The sequence below is a fragment of the Chelonoidis abingdonii genome, chromosome 13, assembly GCF_003597395.2.
Source record: "Chelonoidis abingdonii isolate Lonesome George chromosome 13, CheloAbing_2.0, whole genome shotgun sequence".
Classification (NCBI taxonomy): domain Eukaryota; kingdom Metazoa; phylum Chordata; order Testudines; family Testudinidae; genus Chelonoidis; species Chelonoidis abingdonii.
This window is the reverse complement of record NC_133781.1, coordinates 6,073,736-6,088,232: the sequence shown is the minus strand read 5'-3', so window position 1 is coordinate 6,088,232 and position 14,497 is coordinate 6,073,736. Positions and strand designations below refer to the sequence as shown.

The 14,497-nt window shown below is 43.5% G+C and overlaps 1 protein-coding gene across 1 annotated transcript in view; it reads right to left on the bottom strand.

Annotated features, from left to right (window-relative positions):
* Window positions 1-14,497, bottom strand: part of GLP2R (glucagon like peptide 2 receptor) — a 145,308-nt gene that overhangs the window by 44,479 nt on the left and 86,332 nt on the right. Inside the window, 1 exon segment of the mRNA XM_075072002.1 lies at window positions 9,142-9,211. Within this exon segment, the coding sequence (XP_074928103.1) occupies window positions 9,142-9,211 (70 nt within the window).

The window sequence follows — 14,497 nt, the reverse complement described above, 5'->3', positions numbered from 1 at the left end:
AACTCACAGCGAGAAAACAACAAAAGACACAGCCATCCACATCTATTCGTACAACCCAAAGCTCCTCATAGCGAATTGCTTGGGGTCCTTTGTACTCACAGACTTTTGGTATAATTTTGAAATAAAAGAGTTAGGAGAACCTGTTGACTCACAGCCGAGGGAAAAAACAAAAAAGACCCCGAGTATACAAATTCTCCGCCCCTGACTTAAACAATCAGTTCTCTGATTGTCTCTCTGGCAGGTGTTTGGTTACCCTTTCCAGGTAAAAGAAACTTAACCCCTTACCTTACCTATCTATTTATGACACCATACCAACTGTAACAAGGGTAATTAATTAAAGTGCGCTATTAGGTCAGCAGAAGAAAAAAAACTTTGTAGTGATAATCAGGATGGCCCATTTCAACCGTGACAAGAGTGTGAGTAACAGTGTGGGGAGGAAGTAGCATGGAAAAACAATTTACTTTTTAATGACCCATCCACTCCCAACCTTTATTCAAGCCTAATTAATGGTGTCCAGTTTGCAAATTAATTCAATTCTGCAGTTCTCATTGAGTCTGTATTTTGAGTTTTTTTGTTGGAGTATTGTGACTTTGAGATCTGTAACTGAGTGAGCAGCCAGGTGAAGTGTTTCAACTGGTTTTTGAATGTTATAATTCTTGACATCTGATTTGTCCATTTACTTTTTTGTGTAGAGACTGTCCAGTTTGGCCATTGTACATGGCAGAAGGGCATTGCTGCACATGATGGCATATATCACATTGGTAGATGTGCAGGTGAACGAGCCTCTGGTGATGTGACTGATGTGATTGGCTATGATGGTGTCCCTTGAATAGATAGGTGGACAGAGTTGGCAATGGGCTTTGTGCAAGGATAGGTTCCTGGTTAGTTTTTGGTAGTATTCACTTCAGTTGGGGTGCTGCTGTAAGCAAGGACTGGCCTGTCTCCCAAGATCTGTGAGATTGTCCTTCAGGATAGGTGTAGATCATTGATGATCGCGCTGGAGAGGTTTTAGTTGGGGCAAGTGGGTTTAGCCCATGAAAGTTTATGCTCAAATAAATTTGTTAGTCTCTAGGCTGCCACAAGTATTCCTCGCTCTTGGTCGTTCGAGACAAAGGATCTGCACTTAAACAGTAAACAGAGTCATCAAGCATGAAGGGAAAAAAAGAGCTCCAACAGGCGAGGAAAGTAGCAGGACATTGTTCCCTATAGACTCTTTGTCTTCTGAATCTCAGCTGGAAATGTTTTTCCAAGAGGAGAAACTGACCCTGTAAAAGGAGGGGAAAATGCCCCAGTATATCAAGAATCATAGAATCAAAAGTTGGAAGGACCTCAGAGGTCATCTACAACCCCCTGCTAAAGGCAGGACATTTCCCTAAATAAATCCCAGCCAGGGTCCGGTCTAGCGGACTTTAAATAGCCAAAGATGAGATTCTACACCTCCCTAGGTAACCCATTCCAATACTTCACCCTCTCCTAGTCAGAAAGTTTTTTCTAATATCCCCTCACTTCCGCAACTGCAACTCAAACCATTGCTCTTTTCTGCTCCTCCTCACCACTGAAACAGCCTAGCTCCCTCCTCCTTGAGCATCCTTCAAGTAGTTGAAGGTTGCTATCAAATCCCCCTTAGTCTTCTCTTCTGCAGGCTAAATAAGCCCATTTCTTCTCTCTCTTCATAAGTCCATGTGCTCTAGTCCTCTCACATTTTTGTTGCCCTCCGCTGGACTCTCTCAATTGTTCCACGCCTTTTTGTAGTGTGGCCCAAAACTGGACACAATATTCCAGATGCGGCCTCACCAGTGCCGAATAGAGGGGAATAATCATCCCTCGATCTGCTGGCAACACTCCTACTAATACAGCCCAGTATGCTATTAGCTTTTTGGCTACAAGAGCACACTGTAGGCTCATGTTCAACTTTCCATCTACCGTACCCCAAGATCCTTTCTTCAGCACTGCTACTAACCAAACAGTCCCCGCCTGTACAGTGCATGGGTTGTTTCTGTCCTAAGTGCAGGACTTTGCACTTGTCTTGTTGAACTTCATGAGGTCTTTGTGCCACTTCCCAATTTGTCTAAGTCTCCTGAATCCTATCCCTGCCTCTTAGCGTCTCCACCACTCCCCCCAACTTGGTGTCATCTGCAAATTTACTTAATGTGCAAGCTATCCCATCATCAAGATAATTAATGAAGACATTGAATATCCTCCTTCTCTCCCTGCCCATCATTTTTACAGCACCAGAAGAGAAAAAGGAAGCATTCATTGAACTGGAGAATGGGTCTTGACCTCAGGAGTTTGGTCAATGAGACAGATGAAGCATACGGTGAGAAACTTTGCTTGAATCTGATATATTTTGTTAGGAAGGCACCAGTAGCATTTTAACTTTATTTTCTCATAAACTTTTCTGACTTTTAAGCACATCCTAATAAGCACAGTTGGTTAGTAATAGGCTGTCTAGTTTGCCACACTGTGTGATCGGTTGGAAGGAAAGGTCAGCAGATTGGCTCTTAAGTGCAGCAGCAATTAAGCATCTGGTCAAAGCATTCGCCTATAGCTGTGATAACTCCTTCACTTGCTTGTTCCAGCCCTAACCCTGCCTTGCCTCACTCCAGGCAAGCTAGTTCTGATCTTTGGCTCTCACCCCTGGGTCTGGTGTCTGGCCTCTGATTTTGGGTCTGACCCTGAGCGCCAATTCCTGGCTATGGATATCTGCTCTGACCACTAGACATCCCTTCTCTAACCACTAGGCCTGACACCTTCTCTAGCCACTAGGCATGACCACCCATGTCCCAGTCACTGACACCTACTCTCCAAATTGACTGGTAAAACTTTACAAGTATTTAATGATATGGATATTAGTTAGCCTATGAAATATGTCCAATTCAAAGAGTATGCATCAAACTACTCCAGAGACATATCGCTCCAAATTCAGAAACCTCAAAAAAGTTGATAAATTAGGTCATGGGAAATGTGTGCATAAAATGATGGGTTATTTAAGAAAATAGATAAAAAGTAAGGGGGCAGAATCTCATGACAAGTTAGTAGATCTAATTGCTCAGGAGCAGTTCTTTGAGATCACAGAATAGAATCATAGAACCATAGAGTTAGAAGGGACTGCAGAGGTCATCTGCTCTAACCCCCTGCCATGATGCAGGATTGCTGTGTTTAAATCATCCAAGACAGATGGCTATCCAGCCTCTTTTTGGAAACCTCCAGTGAAGGAGCTTCCATGACCTCCCTAGGCATCTTTTCCATTATCCTACTGTTCTTAAAGTTAGGAAGTTTTTCCTGAGATTTCATCTATAACTGCTATGCTGTAGTTTGAACCACAAGAAAGAACAACTTTTTTCCATCATTTTTTGGCACCTTTTAAAATATTTGAAGATGGCTCTCAAGTACCCCCGTGATGGAGTGTACAAACCCCACACTAAGTAACAAGGGGTTAAGGGATTATTTGGGGATCAGCCAGCCCCACCCTGCCACATCTGCAGCAAATGCTCCATCTGATGGAGGAATTAAAAAGCAGGGAATTAGCTCATTTGGGTGACAGAGTAGGAGATGAGCAGGCCTATAGCCCACAGCTCCAGCAGAGCAGAGGGAAGCCTAAGACTCTGCCATAGCTGCCTAAAAGGACCCTCCCTGAGGGAAAGGAGGACCCATCCTGGAGACAACCAGGACCTCGGACATTGGTGACCCCCTCTTACTTATTGTGGTTTGGGTTTTCCCAACAGGGAAAAGCCTTGGACTAAGCTGATGCTAGGGGGGAGGGGTGGACAGAGGAAGAGGCCCAGGGAGGACAGCCTTAAGCAGCCTTAGTTGTCAGTCTACTGGTAGCCCAAAGCGCCCTGGGTCAGAGCCCGGTGGAGTGGGAAGGCCTGGACTCCCTTCCCCACAACCCACTTGGCAGTCAGGAGTTGCAGCTGTGACCACTAGGCCACACTCCTCAAGTGAGGACTGTTTACACTCCCCCTTTATCTCCTCTTTTCCAAACTAAACTTACCCAGTTCCTTCCATGTTTGCTCATATGGCTTGCATTCCATCCCTTTGATCAACGCTGTCATTCAAGCTTCTCTACCTCCTTTCTATACATTGGTGACCAAAATTGGGCACACTACTCCAGCTGAGGTCTAACCAGCACAGAGTAAAGTAGTATTATCACCTTCCTTGACTTTCATGCTATGCCTCTGTTAATACAACCCAATATTGTGTTTTTGGTTTTTTTTGCAGCCTTGCATTGCATTGTTGACTCATTGTCTTCTCTGAGGAAGTGAGAGCTACTGTATTGGAAAAAACTCCAGATTCAGTGGAAGCAGTTGCTGAAGTAGCTGGCTTGTACATACAAGTGAGACTATTTAGGGAGCATAAGTCCTAAAGGGAAGGGCAAAAACCTGAAAGTTCCTGATTCCATCCTGGAAAAAAGGATGGAGGGGAGAGCAATAAATCCACACCACCCCAGTACCAGTCTCTCCCTAATTACTGGATCCAATCCAAGAGGAAGGCCCAAGAAGGTGTTACTTATATGAGTCCCTTGAACACATGAAAAGGCAGTGCCCTAAGTAAGGGGATCCAAATTCACTCACTGATCTGTGCAGGTTAATGCAGCTACCTTTAGGCAGAGATTTCAGTGGTGGCAGAAAGAGTTCTGGGTAGCTTTATCAGGCAAGACAGAAAAGGAATTTATTAAAAAGCCCAGGTACACAGTAAATTGTGCCTAGTGTGGTGAGACACTGGTATTCAGATTTCCCTGGTCAGGAGAATGATATGGTTCCCAGGGGAGGAAGTAAAACCACTAGCTTCAGGACCATGTAAACTAGGGTGCCTCTGGCCTGCATCAAACCAGAGTGGGGAGGTCCAAGCAGTAATTTTCAAGTGGGAGCATTTAATTTACCAGCTGATGTGTTGGTTGGAAATGACATAATATCATTGACTAAAGCAGTTAACATTGTGACCTGTAGCTAAAGAGAATATGTCCCTGAGTTTACAGCGGTAAACCTCTGACAAGAGAAAGGCAGATGATGGGGGAGGAGAAGCTTCTGCCCCCTTATTAGCAGAAAATAGCAATGTGCCTTAAAGGAAAGGGGAGGAGGAATCTTCCCCCACCTGTAACAGTTCTCCAGGGAAGCCAGAGCTGAACAGTTTGCTGCAGAGAAAAATGCAGTCCCCTCTCTACATAGCATAAGGGAAATTGTTCACAGTAAGCCCCAGCTACAGTGAACAGGGGAAGGTTCCTTATAGAAGAGGGTAGGCTGTGCCAGAAGTAAATTCTGAGTAACCTTGCACACAATTTTATTGTCCTCAAAACACTGTGTGGCGTTAATTTCATTAGCCTATGAGTGTGGTTTTGCACATCATATGGACAGAGGACATATGAAATGTTAAAGGAAAAATTGTATGGGACCAATATTCAAAATCAGATAAAGGAATACTAGCGTAGAAAGTGCCCAGCATGCTTAACAGGGAACTCATGTGAGCTGAAGCAAAAGAAGGAAGCTTACAAAAAATGGAACTTGGACAGAGGACTGGGACGCATAAGATTATTGCTCGGGCCTGCAGGGATAGAATCAGAAAGGCCAAAGGCAATTTGAGTTGAAACTAGCAAGGGATGTGAAAGATAATAGGAAGGGGTTTTACAAGTAGTAAGCAACAAGAGAGGACTAGGGATGGTGTAGGTCCCTTACTCAATGAGCAGGTATCCTAGTGGTGGAAGATATGGAAAAGGCTGAAGTACTCAATTCCTTCTTCACTTCAGTCTTCACGGCAGGATCAACTCCCAACTACTACACTGGGGAACGCAGAGAGAGAGAAGAGAGCAGCCCACCTGATAGAGGGTCACATTGGGGACTACTTAAAGACGTTATACGTGCACAAGTCTATGGGACGGACAAACTGCATCGCGAGGGTGCTGGGGAGTTAGTGTGTGATTGCAGAGCCGTAGACCATTATCTTTGAAAATTCATGGCGAACAGGAAGGTCCAGAGGACTGGAAGAAAGCAAATATAGTCCTTATCTTAAGAAAGGTAAAAAGGAAGATTTAGGGAATACAGACCAATCAGTCTCACCTCAATCCTGGAAAATCATGGAGCAGGTGCTGAAGGAATCCATCCTGAAACACTTAGAGAAAACAAGGGGATCAGAAGCAGTCACATGGATTCACCAAGGTAAATCGCCTGACCAACCTGATTGCTTTCTACGATGAGATGACTGGACTTGTGGATGGGGCAAAGCGTTGATCGTTGTTATACTTGAGCTTAGTAAGGCTTTTGACACGGTTCCCACAGCATTCTCATCAGCCAAACTAAGGAAGTATGGGTTGGAGGAATGGACTGTGAAGTGGATAGAAACTGGTTGAATCAACGAGGCTCAGCGGGTAGGTATTCAATGCAACACTCTCTAGTTGCAACCAGTACAGTGTTGTGTGCCCCAGGGGTCTGTCTTAGGGCCGTTCTATTCAATGTCTTCATTAATATCTTGATGATGGGATAGCTGCACATTAAGTAAATTTGCAGATACCAAGTTGGGGGGGTGTTGGACACGCTGGAGGGCAGGGATAGGATTCAGGAGACTTAGACAAATTGGAAATGGGCACAAAGGACCTCATGAAGTTCAACAAGACAAGTGCAAAGTCCTGCACTTAGGACAGAAAAACCCCATGCACTGCTACAGGCTGGGGCTGTTTGGTTAAGTAGCAGTGCTGAAGAAAAGGATCTTGGGGTTACGTAAATGAAAGTTGAACATGAGCCTACAGTGTGCCTCGTGAGCCAAAAGCTAATAGCATACTGGGCTGTATTAGTAGGATGTTGCCAGCAGATCGAGGGATGTATTATTCCCTCTATTCGGCACTGGTGAGGCCGCATCTGGAATATTGTGTCCAGTTTGGCGACCACACTACAAAAGACGTGGAACAATTGGAGAGAATCCAGCGGAGGCAACAAAAATGATTAGAGGACTGGCACATGACTTATGAAGAGAGGATGAAGGAACGGCTTATTTAGCCTGCAGAAGAGAAGACTAGGGTTTGATAGCAACCTTCAACTACTTGAAGGATGCTCCAAGGAGGAGGGAGCTAGGCTGTTCTCAGTGGTGAGGAGAGCGAACAAGGAGCAATGGTTTGAAGTTGCAGTTGCGGAAGTCGAGGCTGGATATTAGAAAAAACTTTCTGACTAGGAGAGTGGTGAAGTATTGGAATGGGTTACCTAGGGAGGTGGTAGAATCTCCATCTTTGGAGCTATTTAAAGTCCGGCTAGACCGCACCCTGGCTGGGATTATTTAGGGAAAATGGTCCTGCCTTTAGCAGGGGGTTGGACTAGATGACCTCATGAGGTCCCTTCCAACCTTTTGATTCTATGATTCTATGATTAATACTGATGGACTTCTGACTCATGTCAGAAGCAGAGAAAAGTTTATATGTCACTGCAAGACTCCCTTGCACCTCCTGTCAACAATCAAAGAAGAATGTTGGGGATGGCCATGGATATTATAGGACTGTTAACACATCCAACCCAAACGGTAAAGAAAAATTTATTAGTCATGGTGGATTTTCCCAGCAGGTACCCAGAGGCACTGCCCTGTATAATGTAGAGGCCAAAGCAATGGCTATGTCACTGTTCTCTCCATTTAACAGAGTAGGTTTCCCAAGCGATTTTGTCATATCATGGGTCAAATTTCATATCCCATCTATTTAGTGAGTTATGGAAGCAACTAAAATCCAACCCATATCATCCAGGGATTAACAGTTCAATGGGACTCTAAAATCTATGTTAAAAATGTATGTCAACAGAAAGAAGAATGACAGATGTAATGTTATTCTTACTTGTTATTACCTATTTGCTTAATGGGTAGAGCCTCAAGATGCCACAGGGTTTGCCCCATTTGACCTCGTGTATGGTAGAAAAATTAGAGGGCCACTAGATCTCATCAGAGACTCCTGGGAAGGTGGCACTGAGGCAGAGGGGGAACCAGTAGCTGCAAATGTTAGGTAAGATTTAAAGACTATGGTGGGAATGCTCACAAAAACTGAGTAGCTCTGAAAAAACGGTGTGGCCACAGTACATGGGACTGATCATTTGATGTGGGAGATTTGGGGCTGTTGTTACTCCTTGTAAAAATGTACAAAATGCAAAACTCATGTGAGGCTCCTTTTGAGGACATGGAAAGGGTTAATGATGCTACCTATGATATACAAAGGGCCTACAGCAAGGTTATTCCACAGACTGTGAATGTAAACAGATTTTAACTAGAAATGTATCTAGGTGCTGTGTGTTAAGCGGAGTGGTTATCCTGAGTTAAAACTAATAAGCTAGTGTGTACTATTTCTTTGGAGATAGCAAAGCTGAGACTTCCGAGTCTTCAGTGGATCAGGGGGTGGGCAGTCCAGAAGGAGACTTTGATGACTCAGGGGTTGCTGTGTGCCTATTGCTAATCTATACAGAGAAAGCAAGGCCTGTGGAGGTCTGGAAGGTAATGCTTGTGTATTGTTGTCATCACTGGAGGCTTTTAGGAACAAAGTAGAGAAACACCTGTTAGGGATGGTCTAGATTTACTTGGTCATTCCTCAGCACAGGGAGATGAAGTAGATGATCTCTCTAGGTTCTTTCCAGCCCTACATTTCTATGATTCTATGAGCCCAGGTCTAGGGGACAGGCCCATGGCGCAGGTGGAGTGTTGTGTCGCCTGTGAGCCTGCACTGCACATAAGGATTGGCTACAGCCCAAAGGGAAGGAGATGCCTTTTTTTGTGACTAAGGTGCAGAAAGGGTTGTCTGCACAAAAGTGGGATGCTCTACTGAAATCAATTTGCCAGCACTACCCTAACATCTTGCTTCTGCAAAGTCAGTGATGAATTCATAGAAAAAAAACCCTCACATCAAATAAACAATGAAAGAAAAAACAACTGATTTCACTGACTCTTCAAGTGCACATGTCCTGTTGGACATTAGTGTTTGTAGCACAAGTCCCCTCCTCCATTTCTGTGTTTATTACTCTCACTCCTTGTTGTAGATTCTTTGTGGCAGGGACTGTGTCTTTTCATCAAGTGACCATTGCACTTTGGTTCTCATTACCATCTGGGCCAGAATATAATTTCTTGGTAAAATGAAAATAGACAATCACATCTGTATAATATATAAACAAAAGATAAAATAATCCTTACTGTAATGGAAAATAACATTGGCCCTCGGATGATCCACCAGATTCCCATACGGTTATTTGTTCCCCAGCACCTAAGGATTAATTTAAAATATAATTATATTAGATTCCTAGAAACAATTTAATTTAGATTTTAAAAAATCACATTAAAATGTGAAAGGGTATTTGATGAGATTTTTTTTTAATTTGCTATTCCTCAGAAACAATAGAATGAAACCAAAAGATGATAAGAACATAAGAAAGGCCATACTGGATCAGACCAAAGGTCCATCTACCCCAATATCCTGACTTCTGACAGTGGCCAATGCCAGGTGCCCCAGAGGGAATGAAGAGAACAGGCAATCATCAAGTGATCCATCCTCTGTCACCCATTCCTAGCTTCTCACAAACAAAGGCTAGGGACACCATTCCCGCCCATCCTGGCTAATAGCCACTGATGGACCTATCCTCCATGAATTTATCTAGTTCTTTTTTGAACCATGTTACAGTCTTGGCCTTCACAACATCCTCTGGCAAAGAATTCCACAGGTTGATTGTGCGTTGTATGGAAAAAAAGACTTTTGTTTGTTTTAAACCTGCTGCCTATTAATTTTATTTGGTGATCCCTAGTTCTTGTGTTATGAGAAGCCGTAAATAACACTTCCTTATTTACTTTCTCCACACCAGTCATGATTTTATAGACCTCTATGCTATCCCCCCATAGCTGTCTTTTTTCCAAGCTGAAAAGTCCCAGTCTTATTCTTATTCAATTTTCTCCTATATGCCAGAATGTTCATGCCCATAATCATTTTTATTGCCCTTTTCGAAAACCTTCCAATCCTAATATATCTTTTTTGAGATGAGCCGCCAACATTGTTGTGCAGTATTCAGTTGTGGGTGTACCATGGATTTATATAGAGCATAGCGATATTTGGGTCTCTTATTATCTACCCTTTTCTTAAAATGATGTCCCAACAATTCTGTTTTGCATTTTTTGACTGCCGCGTGCACATTTGAGTGATGTTTTTTCAGAGAAACTATCCACAAATGACTCCAAGATCTTTCTTGAGTGGTAATAGCTAATTTAGACAGCATCATTTTATATGTATAGTTGAGATTATGTTTTCCAATGTGCATTACTTCACATTTATCAACAGTGAATTTCATCTGCCATTTTGTTACCCAGTCATCCAGTTTTGAGAGATCCTTTTGTAGTTCTTCACAGTCTGCCTAGGAATTAACTATCTTGAGTAGTTTTGTATCATCAGCAAATTTTGTCACCTCACTGTTTACCCCTTTTTCCAGATCATTTCTGAATATGTTAAATAGGACTGGGCCCAATATAGACCCCTGGGAGACACCACTATTTATCTCTTTCCGTTCTGAAAACTGACCATTTATTCCTGCCCTTTGTTTCCTATCCTTTAACTAGCTAGCAAACCTTCTCTTGTTGGGTTGAATTTTTGTTAGCCTTTGGTGTGAGGAAAAATCTGGAATAAAAGCCTTTTCCTCCCTACTGGAACTTCCTCGGTGTCCCTTTTCTTCAGAGGAGAACCCACTTCCTCCATGAGCAGTGTCACAGGAGAGGGGATCACTGAAGGATTATGAGAAGGGGGTTTGTAGGCAGCACAGACTAGAACTGAATACTGCAACCATTCTCAATAACTTCAGCTCCCTTCCCAAGTCAGTGGTTTTCCACAACATGTCACCAGGAAACAGAACAACCAGATGGTCTCCAAAGGACAGGGAATTCGAAGGGGAAGAGAGGGAAGCAAAATGAAAGACTAGTGCTGTCAGGTCACTCCATCAAACCTGAGGTCTACCACTGATGACAATGGCTGACTTACTGAGAAACTAGATCTCTGATGACCTCCCTTGTTATCTGGTTGCTTATTACACTCTAGAAGAGACTAAGATTGAAGCTTCTAGTAATAAAAAGAATCTAGGGCAGCTCAGGAATAAGGGATACTGGCACTGGTACCTGAAGGATGGAGGAAAGTTGGATCTCTCCTTTTGTGCACAGGAAGGTGGCAAAAGTCATAAGGACTGTATGTATCTTTTTTTCCCTCAGTCTTTTCAGGACTTTTTGGTATTGGCAGTGAATATCACATCCCCATCAAACGGAAGATTTTTGGCCTTTGATTGTGCCTCCAGGAAGAGGGTCAGTGAACTGATGCCCATTGACACAACTCTCACCGCTCTGTCATGAGTCAGAAAGATCATTGATCCACCCTGCTGGTTGTCTTGGTCACAGATACTTCCTGATCTCATCTACAGGTCTGGAATGGGAAACTTTCAGATCCCTTGCTTATTTCAGAGCCACTGAAACTATGGGTTTGGAACAGCTGTGAGGAAAAAATATGGGCAACCCCAGTGAGGTGCCTGATATAAAGTTTATCAAAAGTCCTTGACTAGTTGCAGTAGTCTCTCATTAACTGGGAGAAATATTTGCCTTCACTAGATTGCAGGAAGTGTATTGAATGACGTGTCATAGACGCACCGACTTTAAGGCCAGAAGGGACTATCGGTCATCTAGTCTGACCTCCTGCACATCGCAGGCCATAGAGCCTCATACTGTAATAGACCCATAGCCTCTTGCTGAGTTACTGAAATCTTCAAATCTTGATTTAAAGATTTCAAATGACAGTAAATCCACTATTTACTCTAGTTCAAACCAGCAAATGAACCATGGCCCATGCTGCAGAAGACGGCAACCCCCCCCCCCCCACTCAACTTCCACCCCTCCCAGGTCTCTGCCAGTCTGACCTGGGGGACAATTCCTCAATTCCTTCCCAAATACAAATATGGTGATTAGTTAGACCTGGAGCATGTGGGTGAGACCCACCAGCCAGACATCTGGGAAAGAATTCTCCGTAATAGTTCAGATGGGGAGGGATCTGAGTTATCATCAGTTCCAGCCACAGAGGCAACAATTATACACAGTGGTTCCTTGAAATGTCTAAAGTTATTAGGAAGACACAGTACAGATACCAGGGCTATCCTCAGCTGAGGAGAAGGATGCTGAGGTGGCTGGCAAGTGAGAGGGAATTCTGCATCATGATGTGACACAGGTGTTGTTGAGGTGGCCTGGTACCTATGAGGGCACTCTGCATCATCTGCTGCTCTAAGATCATCTGGACTGAAAGCAGTTTCTCCATGGTTGATCTAGGCAGAGACGGTTTTGGAGGAAAGGAGTGCTTGTCTGGAGGGGTCCTTGGCAGAGAGAGGAGTGAAGCTGAGTTGAGACAGCAATGTTGCTGGGAACACGTGGTAAGGAATTCATGTTGAACCAAATCTTGTTAAATTTAGCTACTAGAAAGTGTTTTATCTTTATTTCTCTGTGTATAGCTCCTTTTGAGCATCTTACTCCTAGTAATGAGAAAGAAGGAGTCTGACAAGAGAGCCATGTTGTGCAGGAATTAGAGAAGATCATGAATGAAATTCCTGCAGTGAGATGACTTAGTACTGGAGCTTCAGTTGGAACTAGCAGAGAAGGAGGAATTATGGACTGAAGCTCTTCAGTTCTGAGAACTGTCCAGGTGGACCTTTGTGATTGAAAGCACCCCTGTAGTCACATCTTACAGACCACTGCAATAATCTTGGTACAAAATATGCCTTGTGAGGTGTCCTCTGAAAAAGAATAACTTGCTGGTCAATAATATCATGGTGAAATGTATGTAGCAACATTATATGTAAAGTTATGATGTTGTAAGCACATATTCAAATCCACAAAATCCTGACTAGGCAAAAGTTGTTAAACTGGTCTATCCTAACCAAAGGAATGTGTGTTTATCTCAATTTACATATAAGTAGTAAACAGGGTCCTTGAGACAGCAAGAGGGGGAAATGGCAGGAGACAAGACAAATCCACATTTCATAAAACACAGGGGAGAAGAGAGAGCATGCAGCCACCTTCCACACCAAACTCCACATCACCTTCTTTACTGTTTGAATAAACTTTGCTTTGAGGGGTAATCCTCAGAAGAATCCACTTCAAAGGGTGACTGGGCTACAAAAATAAGGCACAAGAGCACCCAAGGATCTCTCCCAATCCCATCCTATTTTTTTTTTCACTTAAGAAGACAAAGGAACCAGCCCATTGACTCTGGGTTTGATCCTGACCTGAGAATATGGTCAGCAATGTTGCTGGGAATATGTGGCAAGGAATTCATGTTGAAGCAAATCTAGCTTGTTAAGTTTAGCTACTAGAAAGTGTTTTATTTTTATTTCTTTTGTAACCATTCTTGACTTCAATGCCTTATACTTGTACGCACTTAAAATCTCTCTCTCTAGTTAAATAAACTTGTCTTATGTTTAATATAAAGTAATCCAGTGTTGTGTTTAAACTAGACTGTTTAACTCCATTTAAAGTAACAAATTGTTGAATATTGACCCCTTACAGGTCAATATCTGAACTGCCCAGGAGAGGGCTGGACAGTGCAGACCACATGAAAATCTGGGACTGGGAGTGTGTTGAGGCCACCTTACAATAGTAGCCAAGACTGGTGCAAACCAGAGTGTGACTGGAGTATTTTTGACAGGCTGCTGGGTCAGAGCTTCTGGGTCAGAACTGTAGGTGTACACAAAAACTTTGGGTGTCACCTGCATGCTTGTAGGCTGTTTGTGAGTGACCCAGGTTGGGAGCTACAACAGCAAAGCACTGTTAGGCACTGGGCCAGGCGGTGACACAACCTCTCATTGGTCTGTATTGCACCCTGAAATGTGACAGCCTCAAATTCCATCCTACAGGGCTGGCCTTAAGCATGGGCGAACAGGGTGAAAGCCCAGAGTGCCATTATAAATGGGACACCTCTGGAGCAGCGGTGCCCCTCCCACTGCTGCTCTGCTGGCATCTGCAGCCCCACAGCTCCTGTCTGTTGTGCAGAGGGGGACAGGGAGAGGAGGGGCGCTGATGTTAGGGTGTCCCCTGCCCCCCACTCATGTACTCCATCTCTGAAGGCCGGGGGGACAGGGCTCACCACGAGAGGGATGGAACTGCTGGTGGCAGCTACTGCTGTGTCTGAAGGAGCTTTCCTTCAGACTGGTGAGTGCTGTTTTCTTAAAAGGGGCAGTGCATGGTCTCTCACACACTCCCACAGCTCACACACTTTATCTCTTTTACACTCGCCTCCAACACATACTTATGTACTTGTTACTTGTAGGTACTTCCTGCAATGCACATATATTCTCTGTAATTTTATTTTTTCAAAGTGCCTGTTTTATTTTTTTGACTGGTCTATGTATTTCATTATTTTATTTCTCTCTCATGCTTACATTTAATTCTTTGAGTAGTAATTTCTAAAATGCCTAACTTGTCCTGGTTGCAGTAATTATCATTATTACTTTTATTATCATATTGTGCTTTGTGATTCATTATATTT